At 46.4% G+C, this 20,789-nt stretch overlaps 1 protein-coding gene across 3 annotated transcripts in view; it reads right to left on the bottom strand.

Annotated features, from left to right (window-relative positions):
* LOC124179600 (mental retardation GTPase activating protein homolog 4-like) overlaps window positions 1-20,789 on the bottom strand; it is a 254,361-nt gene that overhangs the window by 137,187 nt on the left and 96,385 nt on the right. Inside the window, exon 1 of one of the 3 annotated variants that reach the window (XM_046564166.1) lies at window positions 13,297-13,413. The exons of the other annotated variants lie outside the window; for them this stretch is intronic. Coding sequence (XP_046420122.1) covers window positions 13,297-13,395 — 99 coding nt within the window. The 5' untranslated portion in view covers window positions 13,396-13,413. Of the gene's footprint in view, window positions 1-13,296; window positions 13,414-20,789 lie in introns of those variants that run through there. 3 annotated transcript variants of the gene reach the window in all.

The raw sequence follows: 20,789 nt of genomic DNA on the forward strand, positions 1-20,789 counted from the left end.
CCGGCTGTTTCAAACGTAATATAAGAGGTCATGCAATAGGGTACGCGATAAATTAGTGGCGATATGTGTATATAATAATATCACACAGTTTACCTGAATGTGAGTTACGATGTGACGTAAATTATACGAATCGTCTTCGCGTCGGTTTTGCTATACAGGAAGACAATAAAACCCTTGTTCACCTCGTCGGCAATAAAAGACAGGATCGTCACGGTGATAATAATAATCTACGCACAATTGAGATCCGGCGTGATTCATGAACGGTATAATGGTAATAATTATACCCCGATAAAATTTCACTACTATATAGCGTGCGTCGTTCTTGCGGTGCTACACGCAACAGCTGGAACAGTGCGAACTCTAGTTATATACCTACTGGTACAAAGCGTATTTTATATTCGCGCTATAAATTAAACGCGTTCCGTGATTCATGCAGGCCTGTAGTCGACGTATTGTGCATTGTGATCCCAGTTCGAAGCCGAACCGTATGTAGTAATAGTATACCGTAGGCATCCCAGCGCACAACGACAACTCGGCTCTCACGCCGCGACACCTGGTATAATATCAGTCGCGCGCACATCGATTGCCATTAGGCCGCAGTAACCGTCGGTAACAATCCGCATTAAAATCGCAACAATTTCCGCAAAATAGCAGTCAGTAATATCGACGGAACCGCGAGTGTGTTTAAAGTTACTTGAAAATGGCCTGCGCGACGTTTTTACGCGTCCTGAAAACTGCATTGGAGCAACGATTACACCGTGCGACTGTGAGAGCAATTAACCCAACCTATGGAGCGAAAGCTCCAATTGCGATTGTATTCTTTTCTTTCCAAGAACAAGACTTGTATACCTAGCTGGATAGATCGCGGTTACGCCAAAGGCCAACGAATGCTAATAGATCAATTACCGGCGAGGCATTTCAATAAAGTATAGGACTAACGACATTTACTTTGCATGCCCGCTGCTAGAGCCGCGTGCGATGGAGTCGTCATATAATAATTAAGAGCAATATCTCGGTCCGGTATCAACCGGGTACGGTGGAACAGTGCGTTTAGGTGCGCGGTGCTCGGCGATCCCTTGTACTTTACGTATGCGTGTTTATTCCTCGTCTCAAACCCCGCGCGCGTATTATCCCATCTCGGTTTTCTTGCAGGACCAATGCGAATCAACTCTACGTAGCCGAGGGCAGTTATTAAAACGTCGAAACAATTATATCTTCACGTACGCCAACGTGCGGCACTGCAGGCGGATAGAAATGCGAACAATAATTGCTTGCAGCCTTCTAACCGCGCGGTTCCGCGACTCCGGCAAACAAACCGTGCGTCGCAGGCCACCCATGATGACGCGGTTCGGTATTACATGCACACGAGCGATATGTCGGCAGAAAATCTGGTCACAATTTGTCGGGCATCCCGAGACGGTCGTTGGAATCGCGGGTTTTTCACCTACGGGGTTACGGCTTAATAAACGGCTAGACGGTAGCCGCGATCTCGCGGGAATATTTATCGACGAAGCGTGTTGAAAAATCACGGCGCCAGACGCCGGGGGAACCCTGCGTATATTTCAAACAAGTAGAAATTCTAACGGCCCGAGGTGCTTCTGCTGAAATGTCGTCGGCTCGGATCCGCGGTCGCGTGTAGCGCCGACTTAATCGAACACAACTCAGCAGCCGGCGCGTGTAGGCATACGGTACATTCGGCATGCATATGCAGAGAGGCGGCGGCATTGAATTCAGCCGTTTTTTTCACCGGCCAATTCACCGTTTAATCATGCCGACCCGGGACCGAGTACCTGACGGCAATCGAATGAGGAAAAGAATGTTCATTTTCGTCTTATCACCCGCATCGCGAGGCGCCCGCAGACCTGCGGCAGGAAGTTACGACTCCAAGGGACAAGATGGAGATACGCGATAGCTCAAGTCAAGTGAGTCTAGGCTAGGTTAGGCTTAGCTGGGTCACGTGGATGAATCGAAGTCGGCGTTGCAGCTGTTCGTCCGGCTAGACGTAGCTGCGGAGATACGAGGAACGGATTGCGGTGTTTTCTCGTGTGTAACACGGGTGGAGGTCCGGTTTTTACTCAGATCCGCAAATTGAATAATTGCAAAATTACATCGGGATTAAATTATCATAAGTGAGACGTGGGAAACTCCGCGCTGACCTGAGTCCACGCGATACTTCCGTGAGGAACCCGCGAAATCTCCAGCCACTCGAGACGGATGCGAGATATCCATCGATCGAAACGGCGGTCGGTCGGTTCGACGAAGAGACGATTGAATCGTCGGTGCGAAATCACGATAACTATTGACGCGCCGATGCAACTCCCGTCGATGGATTTGAGAACCGTAATGACGGTGCAATTTCATATTGCGTTTCGGCCCTCCGCGAACGAGCGGCGGAAGCAATCGACGAATTTCCGAGAGTTCAAGCTGGTCAATTTTCATATGAACCTCGAGATGCGTGATCCGCGGCCGAACATCGGAGTATCTGATTATCGTGAAATCATTTACTGACTGACCGGTATCCGCGACTTGCGTAACTTGAAGTTACGGAAATCAATCAATTCATCATTCTCAAGACGAGCACTTTTAGTAACGTTAACTTTATTTCGCAACCGCCCTTGTTATCACTTTTATCAATGTTGTTTGCTGCTACAATTTTTTTTTTTGTTTTGACCGGATAAATTTTAAATCCGACATTCCCACTTACAATTAGATTTACTCCTACTAATCGATTCAATGTTATTAGAAAGACAACACGAAACGTAACGATGCATATTATCACATTATATTAAATATGGTATTATATCCTTGATAGATTATTAACTGATTGTGAGTACGCACGAAAACAGTTGCAACATCCACGTAGACATAACTTACGAACGCGCACTTTGCTAGATTACTTTCGCTAGATTTCTCCCATTTTCCGTCTGTAATGTGGCGAAATTGCTTTTGGAATTGGATCGGCTCCTTTGGGAATACCGCACGCGACATGCAAGAGAGAATTTAATTTTAGGTACCAACCCACCGCCCGGCGTCCCGTTTTCTGTAAACTACGTAATCCTACGAACCCATATTTGGATCGGCGCGGCGGTGCAATAAGTAGGTTTGAAAGAGGTGCACGGGAGCGTTACGCGGTCTGCGTTAACTTACGTATTGCATAAGGAAACAAGCGCGGTTCTATAGATACGCCTATAATGTATACATATACAGCGTATGTATCAAGAAAATCGTAGTTCAAAGGTAACGAAAGTTAATCCTTATACCACCTGCGCACGTACCTACGTACAGATACAACGTCAGACCAGTTCGGAGTATACGACTAAGACGAACTGATTACGACTCTCTGACGCAAGTAAAATTTTCACTGGAAAGTCACGAGATCCCGCGAGATATGGCAAAAAATAAAAAAAAAATTGCAATTTCTCACGCTGATCCGCGGCCTGCGCGCGAATTGCTTAACCTCATTTGCCAAGTGAATTACGATACCTGAAACGACGGTAAATTAATACTATACGCTCTATAAAAACTTGCGCCTGCGATAATGATTTGCAACGCACTTCGGATGCTGGGTGCTGTACAGCGAAGCAGGGTGCGATCAAAAACTCTACTCCTTCGCCCGAAAACCCTGCCCTCTTCGAATGAATTCGACTTTCGCGCGATGTCTCTTGTACACCGTGATAAAAAATATCGAATAAAAATATATCAGTCTTTGTGCTTGAATATGAAAAATCGACTTTAGATTAACTCACGTCGTGATTTGTAGATCCGGAGACAACTATTGTGTACAAAAAAAAAAAAAAAAAAAAAAAAACAAGGTTCCATTTTTGTTCACGACTGTGTCATAGGTACACAGTGAAACGCAAACGCAATTCCCAATTGTTTCAGATGGCCTAGGTGACTTGATTATCGGTGGGTGTGCGTGTGCGTACGCGCATGTGTATAAATGTAATCGAGCCCGTGCGCCGGGGTCGATAAGTAGTAGCGACGTGAGAAGGCATTGGTTACATAACGCCTATATTAGCGGAATATTCATAATATTAATTGTGCAACTGAACTTATTATATACCCATTACGAAGGGTCCGGTTAGAAAGGCTACCTGGCTGCTGCTACCTGGCTACTCGAGCCGACAGAGCCAGTCGCCTCATTATGCTTGGCAGCAGTTGTTTAAGCATTTACGTTCAGTTCAGCCTGGGCTCAAAGTGAATTACCCACCTACCGCTTGGCCGCGTTGAATTTGAAAAACGGCCTTCTCTCCCTGCGTCCATCAACGAACCCGTCTCTCCGGGCGGAATCCCGCGATCAACGCGCGATTGTCCGGGAACAGAGGGGGAGAGGGGGAATGCATTCAACGAAACATCCCGCGCAAGAGGGCAAGAGAATACGAAAGTTTATACAGCGGAGGTCAGGTTCGATGAAAAATATGACACGTGGAAAGGCGACGCGTGAATCTGCATGAGTAGAAAGTTCCGCGTGGTACAAGACTTTGGGAAGATTCGCAGAAGATGGGGGTCCCTACGGATACGGCGGAGAGATTCAGGACACGTGTCGGATCCGCACGAGACTGACTGCAACTAATTACCTACCCGCCTCACTCACTCACTCACTCACTCACTCACTCACTCATTTACTCCGCCGGGAATATCGCGGAATATATTAAGAGCGGTACCGAAGGGATCCACGTAAATTTCATGACGCTACGTTTAATGAATAAATGCCCCGAAGGCGAGAGGGCGAATCGCGGTTTAATTCGGTAATCGTGCGTGTCCGTGTATTCAATTTACAAGTAAGCACCGCGCCCCGAGGGATACTTTCAAGCTACGCTCAAGACATACCCGAGACTTTCCGGGCGAGTTGGCTGTCAAATCTCGAGACAGGCGGGGGCGCTCGGTTAATAAAATCCAAGTCGCGGACGCATCCCAACTCCAGCTACCGTTGTCCTCGCGGCAGGTGATACTCTGCAACTTTTTGCTCAACGCTCTAAAAACACATTAGAGATTCTGAGACACGACCGCGTGACGTTTAGATTGAAATTTTATTCGACTTCCTACTCGCCTGCCAAGTTCTACGCGAGTCATTGTTCGTGGAATAAATGTTTATTTACCCTGGGACCATTAACAATAACTCACTCTTGTTGAAAGCAGCGTTAGGTTTCCCGCGATACGAGGAACGAACCCGGGCATTAGGCATACGGTAAATTGGTAGTAAAAACGATCGTGCTACTCTACACCTGCGGAGAAGAAACGCCGCAGCTCTGATATTTCCTTGCCATTTGAATAACGACTTTGCTCCTGGCTTGACTTATTCTTTAATTAATTTCCGTCCAACGATTTATTGCGTATTCCACAGATGCAGATTAGATCCGTATACATCGGTACCACTTAATTATAAGGTTGACGCGTGGCACCGCGGTGGCCATTCCTTACACCGGAGCAGCAGCGGTTATCCGGTCATAGACAGCGGACCAGTCGGGCTCGTCTAACGCATGCAAATCGCTAAATATCGCCACGCGCTATTGCGGCAACTTAACCGGAGCAAGCCGCCGCGGCCAGGGCGTGTCTGACGGCTCGCGACTCGGCGAGAGATCCTCGGAGCTTGTCGAAAACAGTCCGCGGTAAGGAAGACGAACTGCGCTTCTCTCTCCGACCCTTCTTTTTAAATTACTTCTTGGTCCTCTTTAGTGTAACGTTTGACGTTGACTGTTACAGCGAAACGGAGGCTACGCGTAAGCGCGAAACGACAGGTTGATGTACGGCGGCGAGCACCGCCGTGGCGGATTTTCAACTCCATCTCACACCTTCGATATATCTTTGATCCTGATGGGAGCAGTCGGGGACCACCGCGGCCCTCGATAACCGCATGACTGGTGGAAGGCGAATAATAATTGGGTGATGCTAGCAGAGCAAAAGAAGCAGCCTCGCAATCGGCAGCGCAGGGGCAGCGCCTCGAAAGTTGGCCCGATTATCATTTAAATTAAATGCGATGCAGGAAGCTTGCTTTTGTCGTGTGCGGATTGGATTGGAGCGGACGGCGCGCTCGTCGGGAGTCGGTGCGGCTGGAGTTACCCGAACGCAATGCGGTCGAACGGAGTGGGAAAATAAATCAAGGAAGTTGGAAGACAGCTGACGTCCGGGAGGACCTGCAGCCGGTCCGCGCGGTTTTGGCAGGATCAGCAATGCGGAGCGACGTATCTTCGTAATTGATCTGCCCGACGTCGTTGCAATACCGCGCGTCTTATCCGTAGGTACGGCGGGGCCACCGGACGGACGGTTGTCTTCCGTCTTCGGTCAATGCCGGTGAATAATTTCGGACAGCACTACGCGTAACAGGATTGATTTACGACGCAAATTATTTATTTTCCATTACTTTTTTTTACGAAGACTTGTATTTTTTCATTTTCTTCTTGTCTTTATTCCTCCGCCGCGACGACGAACGTCGACGCGTGCGTGAGATAACGTCAGTAAAAACGTTGAAAGAAATTGGGGGTCCGATTTTCTGCTATCGGACGATTCGCGCGCAAACCGTCAATTTGATCGATCTCTTCGCGTGCGTCGTGCAATTGTAATTGAAGGCGATCGTGGTTTCGATCAGCGGTGCATAACTGATAAACAGTTGCCAAGAAGATTCGGAGATGACGTATTCAATAAGGAAGACAACGACGGCCTTGATTTATGGGTGCATTATTATCCCCTGCTAGGCACAACTACCGGCTAGCCCGTCGTACACCGGCACGCTACCGTGCCCCATCGGACACCTTTGAACCCCGTTCGATCGATTGGTGCTCGGCGGACGCTGGCAGAGAGCAGAAGCGATTCACCGTCACTTTGAGAACGGCCTCCAGGCCCGATCCGTAATGGAATTTGATTGCGCTCCTCAGCGACCCGCTCCTGGGGCTCGGGCACAAAAATTACCGCTAATATCTACTTTCCAAGCCGGTTGTCACCATTGTCGATGTGTATATATAGATACAACGCTGTGTAGCCGGTCTCTCGAGGAACGATAACTATGTTCTACAAGTCACGTTCAAGATTGACCCCAGAGTCCGGCGACGGCTTGCATTTTGCGGTCAGATCATTGGGAGATTAATATTTTCCGCGTAAACGTCAACGTAGAATGTCCGAGAATGGATTGTTCCGTCTGACACGCCGGGAGATAAGCCCAGGGAAACATTGCCGACTCGCAAGCAGCGATGAGGACGCGATAAACACCTGACGCCGAGGATCAGACTCGAGGATTAGGAAATCATCATGTTCAACGTACGTCCAGATAACCACCTGTTTTCCGAATTAAAAATAAATATCCCAAGGTGTTCACCGTTAACAAATGGATGCTGGGGATAACAGCCAGACGTGAAATCTTCACCCCAACTGTTTCAATTACCCCGTAAAGTTAACACCTGTCGATCCTCGCATCGCTTTCTAGATTTTCGATACAGCGGATTTGTCGTGGTGGAGTTTATCGAATTCGCTGGAAGAAATATTTTGTCAGCGTGCCATTTGGCACGACTGAAAGTGGGTGCGCAGAAAAGTCAATTGACAGCTTTTTGACGAATTTATTCAACCGGTTCAGAAAAGAAACGGGTCTCGGGCCTAATTGATTAATTCTCATTAAGAGTTGTATACCAATAACGCCCGAATGTCCGCCGCGCCCTTAAGAGGCAATCCGTATTGGTCGTTACACGAGGAGAAAAATCAAGCGAAGAAATTAATCGGCACAGATACGCATCATGACAGCAGTGAACACCGAGAACGATTCGATCTCAGTTATTTTAACGAATGTCATTACTCGAAGATTGAGATTCCACCGAGGCTCTTTCCAGTTTCCCCACTCCCAAGAATGAAATCAAGAACTTTCGAGCCGAAACGTAGAGCAGATTTGCATGTCAGGCGAAAACCGATTACCAACACGCCGCCGAGAATAGCACCGGTTTCATCCAGTTCACTGATTTAGCTGAGGCTCATCGGCATGCGACAAGGTCTCAGGTGCAGCGCTGTGGTTAATATTATCACAACCTGCTCCCTGCATTGACATCAGGTAACGAGCTTACGAGGTGCTGCGTATCGACACCGGAGATAACTAGTGCGGACCACCCAGGCATCGGTTTTGCCGTCTACCATCTGGGTACCACTGCAGGGCAGGACTGCGGACCGTCTAGACTCTGGAGTGTCACGTGCGACGAAGCCGATCGGAGAAAACTGGGAAGGGGATAAGCGGCTTCGTGCGTCGAGGTGTGGAAAGATGCTAGGAATATTTTTACCGATAAGATATTTACGATCGATATCGAATCGCTGATATATAAACGGGGTGCCGATGTGGCGCAGGTCGGCGAAATCCGTATACCGGTCCGGCCCACCAGACGCCTGAAGCAAAGTGCATATCCTCGTCCCGAGTATCTCCTTTACGTGTGTAAATTGGTGCCGAATGGTGCCGCCGTTGATACTGTTGCCGTACAAGACGAGGCGTAACAAAACAAGTAAAGGAAATAATCAGAGGAATAGCAAAAGAAGCAAGGCAGCCGGAGAAGTAAGGACTTAAATCGGTTAGAAGGTTTGAAGAGAAGAAAGAAAGAAAAAAGATGCAGCGATACGTGCGTGGGCAAACAGGGCCGGTCCTGCCTGCCCGTCGAGCCGACGTCGCGTCGATACAAATACACCGAGGATGGACGTCGAGGATGTTCACGCCCGCGTTACAAGATCGGCACGATCGCCCGGATTCTGGAATATCATGATATTTAAATGTCAAGAGATACCCATCAACCGAGCCCATCCATACTCTCGGTTTGCCTGGCGCGTTGCGTATATTTAAACTCTGTCTGTTATCTGCGATCTGCGTGCCACAGCGCGTCTGTGTGCTGTAACGTCGTGTCGGTGGTTGGGTACTTTCTACGTCCGTATGGGTGGACGTAGGCACTTGCGACCAATATGCCTCTCCGCTGCAACGGACTTACACGAGGGAACGAGTCATATCGCGAGACGTTAATACGTGCAGCATACTTATCCGACAGTGGTAACGGCGACAGTTTTTTCGAGTCGCCTTAACACCGAGCGAATTAGTTCTAATTAGTTAAGTCGCCATATTCGAAAGGAATAAAGAGAAGGTAAGATGCGATCTTTTTGCAGTAGCCGTATCGTAAACATTCCCCAGATATGCATCTTTGACAGTACCCATGGGGCCCCATTCGTAATTAGCATAAATGCGCTTTTACCCAGTACGCCGCGTACTGCGATGTTAAATTTACATCTGACGCAAGGTGCTTGCCAACTCTCTGACTATCCAGTTTCATGATCCTCCGCCACTTATCTTCGTTCGCCTCTCTTTGCCGATACCTCTTCGTTGATCATCAGATAAATCACGTTTTAGTCGGATTCAGTCTCGCTGTGAAATTGAAATCTTACGGATAACAGCTACTGCGAACGCAGAAAAAATGCCAACAATTATCAGCTGGAACAGATTCAAAATCGAATAAGTATGAACTCAACGAAACGAAGATCATCCTACAGTTGAACACGAGAGACGCCACATTTCTTGACCGATGCGGTTTAATCAGTATGTATATTAAATGCACTGGATCACCTTGACGAATCCTGTATGCGAGCAATAAAAGTTGCTGCTTTTAAATTACGGCGTAGAAAGCATAGTAATTGCTAATTGATTGACGTTACTGTGATTAATAAAGACAGGTGGTGACAGACGAAGCACGTATGTCGTGGATAACGTCTCCGCTGTCCTATAACCATAAATTTAATAAAACTGGGGATCTGTGTTTAGAGGCTGAGTACCTAATAAAAGTTTAATTGTAGCAATCATCCAAGTTGACGGTAGGCAGTAGGTTCCGCCGTCTGTTGTCACACCCATGAAGCGACTTCGTAAATTGTTCTGGTGAAACTAACGTCTAGATCTCGCATCAGATAGGGGAACAAGTCTCGTGATTGCAAGATACAGACCTTCGCCACAAGCCTTGCTTGCGGCTGATACAAGAGAACTTTAAAGTTGAGGCTTGAAGACTACAATTTTATTTACCATCCACGTGGCGTGTAATTCTTGTTACACTTCATTTGCAACAAAATCAAAGGGATGATTATGCAACAAAATAAAGATCCGCCGGAAGTATCATGTACCACCATTTGCTGATGGAACATACCAAGTACCCTGCCGGTCAGATCTTCAACGAGGGTCGAAAGAACGCACCGCGTGCAGTTAAATATGAAATTAATTTTTTACGATAGGTCGTCAGTCGGGCGTAAATAAACTTGGAGTTTACTACCGGCGTAAACGTAATTTTGCCTGATTATGACGTTGGCTTTTCGCTTCCAAGACTATAAAATAAAACGTATCTCGTTGTGATAGCCATGCTTCGCGTGAACGGTTTACCTTTCATCGGCAGGGGGCCAACTAAATTGCAAGTTTTATATTATTTTATTCTTTATATCTACGTGTTTAAGACCGTTGCCCTATCGTCTCTCTTGAAATCAAAGTGAAAACTTTGCGACTCAAATTGACACAGTTCTGCGCTGCATTAGGTTCAACAGAATCTGCCGACGGGTAGATATTAATCTGCAGTCGCATACCTCGATTCCCTCTTCGTATTTTTGCTCCACCATAATATTTCATCGAGTTGTGGAAAAAATTCACCCCTTTTTAGATGAATACAATACACATATATGAGAAATTGCAAGAGCACCGTATTACACCATAAATGAAGAGGGAATTTATTTTGACGCGATAGAGAGATTCCGCGAAATCAAGAACATATTGCTGTAAAGCATTGGCAACGGGAATCCTCCTTGGAAGGTTAAATTTCAGTTGGGATTTCGCCCCGATCGAGGTGTATCGGGCTAATGGACATTCTTTTATATCAACCAGAGTAACTAACCAAGCAACGTTGGCTATTGGCAGAGCCGGTAAGTAGCACTCTACCCACTGCCAGATAACGGGGTAATAAGGAGTGAAAAGTTAGCCCTCTCGGTGACAACGAAACGAACAAGTAGTCCATCGTAACGTTACTCCCGGGACAAGGCGGTTTTCAGATTAGGTCAAACAAGACCATTTCGTGGTCGCACGATACAGAGTCCATATATTATCGACGGACACTTGCGGTCCTGTGCTTCGAATGAGATCGGTAAAAGTATCTTATTTGGCGAAGAAAAAGCACCACCTCTCGCTTCTACAGCTTATTGATCCGCAATGGCGACATTCTGCCTTTTGGTACCCGCTTACCGCCGTCGGTTAGTCTTGCTCGTTATTCGCGAGCGAATCGTTGTTATTTGCAGTAAGTTGAACCGATGGCTCTGGTTTTTGCGAGGATACCTCACCTGCGGCGTTAATTGCCACCGCTTGCCGACTGGAATAACCGCGAGTTTTCGAGGCGGTATCAAATCTAGCCGATCGAGCTGGAAGAGCTCGCATCAACGACCGTGCATTAAACTGCAAGGCTACGGTAAAAGGTAACCGAAGATTCTCAAATACATATTTTATTCATAACAACGTCTCGGTGGCCGAAGGATGTTTCGTTATACCTCCTTCGCGGTGAACTTTTTTCTCTGTAGATCGGTGGCGACCTTTACCTCTGTGAACGCAGCAGAGCGGCGCTTACAGTGAACCGCATCTCGCGGAGATCTCCGTAAGTTCCGATCGTCCTGAGGCAACCTCAAAGGCGGCTTTCATTATTTGCTCGTTTCCCCTCCATCGACATTCAGGACCTGACAGACTCGCTCGCGCTGCATGGCGTCTTCGGCAATAATTAAAAGCAGCGGCTCTACGCAACTTATGCATTTATGTGCGCTACTTACCAGGAATCGAAGCGGCGCGAGCCTCTGATCTACGACATTCCGGATTCCGCGGATCTCAGCTTTTACGTGATTGTCATACCGTTCAGCTATTCTCCGATGTACCCCGCCACCGCCGCTGGGAGAGAGACCCTTTCGCAATATAAAAAATTTCCTGCGCACGTTGCGTAACGGGTCTGCAGTCTCTACTTGACCCCAGGGTACGAGCCTGGCCACTCCAGTCTCCTCGATTTCGGTAAGAGGTTTCGAGTGTCGTCGCATTCCCGCGCTATTGGATCTTCCATTCATTTCACCACCTTGGACGCGATTCTGCGATTCTTTGTTTCCTTCGATAATTTTCGTTCCGGCAAATTTCTTTATTCCCAGCTTTCAGAGTTTGCAGTCTCTCTCATGCTCCTGGAGAATGATCATGATCTACCAACCGAGTGTTTCGAGTCCTGGACGAAAAAGTAGTTAAAAACTAGGAGTGACCATAGCAATGCGAATGCTCTTCTATCAAGTCCTTCCGCATAAGTCTTGAAGGTGGAGAGTTAGAAAGATTAACGTCTAGTAGGTATATCTAACGAACGCAGCTCATCAGGATCCGTAATGATACTACAGTCTATAGCCTTTGTTTAGTCTGATCGGGTGTTCCATGCGTTCGTCTTCAATCCGCTGTTCAGTCCTCAATCAATTTAATTACTCGTCCAAACGGTCGTAGACCATACTTGGAGCTTTATCGGAATCCACCGCTCCAACGGCGTCGTGGTTGTCACCTTGGTAAACGGATCACCGCATCACCGAACCGACAGTTTACCGCTAATAATACTAAATCACTTCAAGGAAACGCTGAATTACTCATGTAAATTTTACCGATGAGCTTTGAGGATATACCTGTTTGTTTCTGTTGCCAGATTCCGGACGTCGAACTGTGCAAAGCGAACTGAAAAGCTGAAAAGCTGAAAAGCTGCGAAAATCACTTTCGATGCAAACGTTCTACTTTTGGGATTCCAAGTAAGACAAAAGTGATCGGGAAATGAATTCTAGGGTTGACGGTATATATACGTATGCATTGACATTAGAATAGATATTTTCTGCCACATGCTGGATGATGAGATCCCGTAGATCAAGTCACCGTTTGCAACTACCACCGAATTTCTTCAATTCCCACGTCTCATTGTAAGATTTGTCACCGACAACGTAGATATTACGCGGCGGGGGAGTTTGTTTCCCAAACAAACAATTAACAAAGTGACAGTTTCTAATTTAACTTGGCTTATAATCTGTGTCGCCTCTACCGTTGCGGTTTCCCAAGGACTTTTTAGGTGAACCCACCATTTGCGACAGCTTTAATGAGACGTGGCGAAAGACGGAGTTCCCTCCCTCTCTCTTCATCTCGCTCCGTTAGTAGGTTAAGGTAGATTTTAAGGTCAACTGGTAAGCTGTGTTGGTCGTTTTTTTTTTCGTTTTTAATAAAGTACCCACACCACCAAGCATACCGCGGAGCTGGAAAAATTTGATAAATATATCGCTTACGCTTGCTGAATTGAATGCTGCAGCGTAACCACGCGTGTGGCTTCGAAAATTTCCAGACTGCACCGTATCCCGCAGTGCCTTTAAACAGTTGTTAACCATCGAAATTACGAGGAACGTTTACCTCGGTAATAACCAGACTGCACGGTGACCTGCGTGATCTGTGTAACAAGGAACACGTTGAACTTTTGCGATTACCTCCGAATGAGAAATTATACCTTGGAATTTTAAATTGATTCTCAAAGTAAGCTTGACCCTCGTGCAAGACTGAATATATCCGCATCGTTTCTTCCGGGCATGAAATACGCATGAGCAGGGTGCTCGCTAAGAGTAGACGCACAACTACGCCGCGTCGCAAAGCTTCATAAACAATGACGGTGTTCGAGCAGGTTGATAAGTTACGACTCTCGGAGGGTAATGCCTGTTCATTGGCTATCTCTCCGTCTCCGTTGCTCTCGCACTTGCCGGACAAAAGAGAGGAGGGCTGGAGAGGAACGGAGAGTGGAGAATGAGAAGAGGTAAGAGAGCAACCGACCAGAGAGGAGGGACTGACCTTTGGAATTTTCTGTGTCTACGGTTTACAGCGTGCCTATTTTTACGACGGTCACATTATTCCGAACAAAGTTGCTGACTTGAGCGTCGGTACTTCCTAGTGCCTCCTTCCTTCATCCATTTGACGGCGTATCAGATATTTCAGAGGCGAGTACGCGCGACCTTTTGAACCAAGAAACCTGCCAATCAAGTTTCGTTCCAAGCTGGACAAAATCCTTGGCGATATCTCGTTCGCCTCAGCACAGGTTATACGCAAATTAGGGTATAAATTCTTTCTGCCTGAGTGGTCAAATTGACAGCAGTAGCAATCTTGTTGTGGGACTTGAACATAGTCAAAGACAATTGCAATTATAGTCTTCGGACGTGATTCCAGTAATCTGTACGGCGCGAGTGCTTTGTATGCTCGTAAAATGATATCTGCAGCCTGTAATAACAATTTCTTTCAACAAGGTTACAGAAACTTTTCTCCATTGCCGTCTTACGTATAACGTATGCAAATAGGGTAATTTCTCATGAGAACAGCAGTTTCAGTGAATCGGTTTTCCAGTGGATTTCACTAGGACGTGAAAAATGAAAATCTTATTGCAAGATGCTTCGATATATCTCGACAAGCGGTGGTCAGCGCAAGTCCGCGCGCACATATGAAGTGCTCCGTAGGGATGACATCACATTCTTCTTGTCGGTACGAGGTAACCCCGAGACCTACCTTCGTCATTGTGTTGAAGTTAGCAATAGACGCGAGCCCAAACGCTGGGTAACTCCCGGTAATTAAATGTGAGTGATTAGTTAGAGGCGGTTAATTATATGGATTAATATGCAAATGCATACCACCGCTATCTCTATCGTTTTATACGCCGGCGCATAACAGTACCGAGAAAGACAGTCGGCTCAGTTCGGCACTGCCTGTCGAGACTAATGGGCTTTCCTACGACTCGAGATTGTTTTGCTTGAATTTAATTAAGTCTCGTATGAATTACACGCGCCTAATGGAAATGAGAAAAAAAAAATTATTATTCAAATTAGATGACTACGATTTCAACGTTAATGATTTCTGCGTTTGAGGTAAATCAATCATAGGGTCCGCACGAGAATACATACTCTCAATGGCGATAAAAAATGATGAAATTTCGAATAAATAATTGTTCACCTCGAAGTATAGATTTTTCTTCAAGTATTCAGAGACTCGGTATTATACCGGTTTATTTCCCTCGGTGAAAATTTCGCGAACATTACTGTGACAACACTCTCAATTACGTAAGGATATTCCTACCGTTGCCGTGTTGCAGCCTTGGTGTTTGCTGACGCAAGCCAGAGTGCACGAAGACAGAGCGTTTCAAACAGGTTGAAACGGAATCACATCGAAACGGCTTAATGTTAGACGTTGCGCCAGATTTAAGCACCATCGCTAATTTTATTGGTCCGACCACGGTGGCAGTACTGCGCGACGATTAGAATGGAAGCATAAGGGGGAAGCGATTCCAGGTTAAAGTATTGCGCGTACTTTGTATTTTTGTATAAAAACACAGAGATAAAAAATTCCAAGTACGGTACATGTTCACCGATCGATCCTAATTCATTCGAGAAACGCAAGAAGCACATCTTCGGATTTCTGTAATCAAACTGACACCAAAGAAATCGGCTTCCTTTGATTTCTTCCCCGCAGCGGTAGCGGATGAGTTCGGTTTCTTAAGGTTCCTTTCGACGATTCCGGTCACAGGCAATGATCCCGTTTTAGACTTGGCGACACCTGGGCTGCGTCAGGTAGACAAGCGCATGTCTTTAGGCAAGGACTCGCACCGCTCGAGGACTGGTCTACCACCTCATGTAACTAACATTAGATGCATAATGCATGCCGCCGGGGCGAATAGGTGTCGCGAGGAGAACGCCCGGACTGGACGACCGTGAGCCACTGCATCTAGAAGGCGAAAAGGCACCAGCAACTGGAAGCAGAGTCCTGGTGCGATCCACCCGATTCACCGTTGTCAAGCATTGTAATGGTAATACTCGACCGCCCTGATATATCACACGGCACACACACGCCGCCGCACTTCCTGCGAACGCGTATCCCATTGTATCGTTACGCGCACTCGTATGCGTGCTGAAGCAACGGAGACTAATGGGGATTAATACCGAATGAAAGCAGACCAGGACGAATTATGAACACCATCTTTCACGCCCTCCTTATGGGAACTCGGATCTCGCCTGGAGTCGAGGAACAACGCAAGCGAACCTCTCCCTGCACCTAAATATGCTCTTTGATGACTCTGATGAATTCCCCGGACTTTCGGAATAAGAGTTATTCATCCCGTTGAGAATAAAAACGATCGTTTTCACACTTATCGCGTTCCTCGTCAATCCGTAGCCGATCGTAAAGCGTACCAACGGCCTGATTTTCTGACGCGACGAGAAGAAAGAAAAGAGAAACTATACCATGTCCGAGTAATAATGGATTAAAAAAACAATGGAAATGACGGAGGCATTGTTGCCCTAAAGTCTTTTGCAAGGTGGACGACTTCGAAATACTCACCGCGCATATATTAACCGCATTAATACCTGTTTGGACTTATTAATGCCCATATTATATTCATATGCGTAAGTCACCGCGCGCCGCTTCCCGATGATATATTCAGCGTCGCCTGTTCCTATTGTGCTTGTTGGCGGGCTGCGGCCGCTTGTTGTTTGCTTGTTTGTTTTTCATTTATCGTACAGCGAGACTCTCGTGTAAGCTTTGCTGCTACCGGTGTACGGCGCCATCGCCAGCCGCGTAGATTCGACAAGACCGCAAAAGAGCGCTTCGACCACAATAAACGTTAATAGTTAGTAGTCCTAAGTGCAGCGAAAGATCGATCGCACGCATATCCGCATGTTTCCCTGTGCCAAACAAAAATCCAAACATGGTTCACGGCTAATCCATCTGCAACTGTCTCGATACTGTAGTCACTCGCCTGTACGTTTCGTTCGTGATATTTTTCGCTAATGTATCGCCACAAAATCAGGTAGGGAGTAAAATTTCATCTAATATCATGGAATTGCTTTGCAATAACATATTGTTTTCTGCAAAGAAGGTGAAAATGAGAAATCGACATTTCAAAAGATTCTTTGTAAAAAAAAAAGAAAAAAAAATCATTCCAAGAAACTAAGACCGTACCCACGTTATTATTAGATTATTAGATTAACGGAATAATCTGCCGAGACCGTTTTCCGCGATGAAGAAAAATAACAACGACGTTGAATCACCGATTGCGCGAGCTTAATCGGGGTTTATTGTTCCGTAAGGTGATTTCGAGGTCTCCGGTAGCTCTCTCTCTCCTCCGTAGACAGATGCGCAAGCCACGTTACGCCTGATGGCCCGTGAAATTGACCCGTCTACAGAATATGGCAAGCGCGAAGGATTTAACGGTGCAGCATGGGGACTCTCGGAAGCTTGGATTTGGAAACGGTTGTAGATACCGATTACCCGTATAATCGCTACAAGCCGTGGATCTAACATTACAGAAAAGAAATATTTTTAAAAGTGGTTTCCTGGAAAAATTAATCTCTGACTAAAAGTTTTCGATTCGAAATTCATTGATTAAGAAAAGCAAACGTCGACTATGCCGTGGCACATGGCGTAGAAAAGCGACTTCGATAAAAGTCATTTTTCCGCTTGGAACCAGAGTGCTTACGTCCTCTTACGTTTAACAATACTTGGTCAAAGAAATGATTTACATCTGGACTTTTGTGCAGGATAAAATTGTTGAATTCGTCTAAAATCGTAGAAGAAGATCAGCGATTAAGGATGAGAAAGGATTCCAGGTCAGTAGGAATTCCGATACCGGCGTAAAAGTGAAAGAACATTTTCGTGTGAAAACGTAGGCGAACGACGAAGCAGCGGCGATAACCCAATTGAATCGATGCACCTCAGGCGTGCGAGATAGAGAGACATCGATAAAACCGACCAGGTCTCGAACAAGCACCGGCCGATTCCTTTTAACCGACGTGGATACCTCGTTAGCCTAGGCAGAAGTAGTACTCGATGTTGTACTTGCTCCGTCCTGCGGAGGTGTTGCTTTCGACAGCGGCATCGAGGGGAAGAGAGCGAGAAGAACCGCGTCGTGTGAACTCTGCAAGTCACGGACACCGAAGATGCCGCTTAACCTGCCGGCGGTTAGACCAAGGCTTTCAGTGACCATCTGCGCGCTCGTTCGAAAGGAGAAAATCGAAAAAGATGCGCGTATAGCGAGAAGGTGCTCGCCGGACACCGCCGACATGACAGCTCCGCTAGCAACGTCGATTCTCGTTAACTGTAACACCACACGCGCCTTTGCAGGCGAATAGGAAGGCACTGTTATTTGCTACTGCGACTGCCGCGCACGTGCGCCAATTGCCCGACTGACTGTAGTAGCTCCTCGCTCTTCGAAGATTAAGCAAAAATTAATGTTCTTCCTTTCGGAGTACATTTTACCGAATGAATGAAATTGTCGGCCGATGATCACCGGATAGAAACTTCCGCTAGAGTATCTTGATCTGGCAGCCTTGCGTCTGACGTCCGCCAATCCGTCCGACAAAAGAAGTAAAAACCGTACGGAATCCAAGGCCGGCCAACAAAATTAGAGAAGTTGTCTGCTCAACGATGTTCAACGTCTATGACGATAATCCAGGATCTCAATCCTCCGTTAGAAGTTTTGACTGGCCATCCAGTGGTCAGCGGGTACTTGACACTTTTAATGGTTACTAGATTTCTCTTGAGGAAAGGCGGTCGAGTGGGATCATCATTCACGCCGGCTCGATCATACTTTGCGCCTCGTCGAGATTGAACAACAACATATATCACACGCAGCGTATGCAGATCAGGGCGCTAAACACAGTTGCAGGCGATGAAATCGAACCGCCTTCGGCGTACGACGATGGAGCAAACCGTAAATTACTTGAAAGAAAAGAATGTACAGAAAAAAATCGACCATCTACCTGCGCCTTTACATCATTTCGCAAATTGACGAGCCAAGTTCTATTCAACACATCCCGTACATGTACATGTCTTGCCAGTTTAAGACAAAGTATCACCGACCAGATATCTAATTGTTACGGTAAAAATTCGCCTAGAGATCAAGTAACCCAAAAGAATGCGGACACAGCTTGTAAGTACGTATTTGTGCATAAAGAAAATTTTACATCGCAATCGATGATGGTATAATTAAGTACTGGCAGCAACTCCGGTGTTCGACGTTCAACGATGGCTTTCTTGGTTTGTTGTGCTGTAATAATGAAAAGACCGGGAGGATAAGATGGTGCCTACAAACAAAGGAAATTTATGACTGACTCAATGGTTGTAAAAGTACCCGAGCAATCTTATAGATATGAGAGCATAGCCTGGAAACATGGGTAAAGAACGGTAAGTTAAATGCAAGCACAGTAGCTTCTCTTCCATCGAGAAACAAAAAGCCTCCCATTAATAAGACGTTAACATAAATCACAAGGTGGCAAAAACTGCCGCCTACACATAAAGGCCTTTGCTCTTCTCACTACTAACAACGATAATACTAACCATGGATTGCGGTTGTAACATCGTCGGGAGCAAATCATCCGAGCATACCTATGAAAAAATATAACACGCGGAAGTGGAAAACAAAAAATTTTAAATGATCAAAAACGAGTTCTAGGGTAGGTATAAGCGGTGTGTAAAAAGTGTTGTAAAATTCGAAATTGTACGTCTTTGCACCAGACCGCAATTGGTCTGAGGGAAAAAGGCCCAAGATATTCGTGACCATGGACTCACGAGTGAAGTTGGCTACTGGCAAACTGGCTACCACTCGAGGTGAAATATTAAAAATGAGCTGTGTAATTGGCGCGGTGGGAGTGTGGCAGTCAAGATTAGATCTAAACTGATCGCTAATGCTGTTAATTGCGATGGATTGTGTAATTGTGATACTCACACGTACGTGCGAGACACGCATGACCTTCTACATGCCCGTAACATGCGCATGCACTACGGTTACGGTCGGATTTTCTTCCGTAGTGTAAGTAACAGGTATCCACACGAGTTCGCGTACAACGTGAGGAAAAGGGAGCCTGAATCAATTTCACCGGTAGCTACACTGGAAACCATACTAAATCCGGATAATTAAAGCTTTAATGGGTTTACCTCGAGGAGCTCTATTTCTGTCTGATACATAAACCGACTTGAATTGTAATTGGGATTTTTCTTATCTGTTCAAATCTTCGAGAGTCGTTAACGGACCGGGGATGTATGCCGCACACATATCGCCTATGATATACGTGTACGACCTCCGGGGCACGCGGCACCTTTGCCGCAGTTCAATTGGCCACACTCCAGTGCCAGATAATTGAAACAACAGAGCGAATTGACGCTGCGATTTCATCCAAAAAGAAATACGACCTTGTTCTTCGTCGAACGAATTAAACTTTCGTGCCCGATGCTCATCCCAGCTCGCGACCGTGTCAACGCGGGATGTGTTTACCACGTATTTTCGTAAGTCAAGTGCCTGTGAAAATATCCACGCGAGAGTTTAGAGGAGACGCTACAGGAGCTGCTGGTTCTTCAAAGAGCTTCCGACAAATTTACGCAGCACGCGAGTTTTCGTCCCTACTCGCTCATCGTACGTTCAGAAACTATCGAGGCAACCGTAGTTATGTTATTTATTACCTTGGCTTTAGTTACGTTCGATGAATGCTAGTATATTCCAGGGGAAAGGGATCGAAGAAGGTAATAAGATGGTCGGCACCGCCAAACAACCATACGTATTATCCAATGACCCATGGCAAATCACAATGTGAATTAAACAACAGTACCACGGCTCTCTTTCTTTACACCTTAGCCGTCAGTCTTATCTTTCCATAACCAATCACCAGTGGATTGCTCATACGGCGGACGATTTCCTTTCCAGGCGAGATTGCCGTTTGGCAGAAGGAGGTAAATTTGTGCCGCTTTGATTGGACGGTGCCAC

The sequence above is a fragment of the Neodiprion fabricii genome, chromosome 4 (genome assembly GCF_021155785.1).
Source record: "Neodiprion fabricii isolate iyNeoFabr1 chromosome 4, iyNeoFabr1.1, whole genome shotgun sequence".
Taxonomy (NCBI): domain Eukaryota; kingdom Metazoa; phylum Arthropoda; class Insecta; order Hymenoptera; family Diprionidae; genus Neodiprion; species Neodiprion fabricii.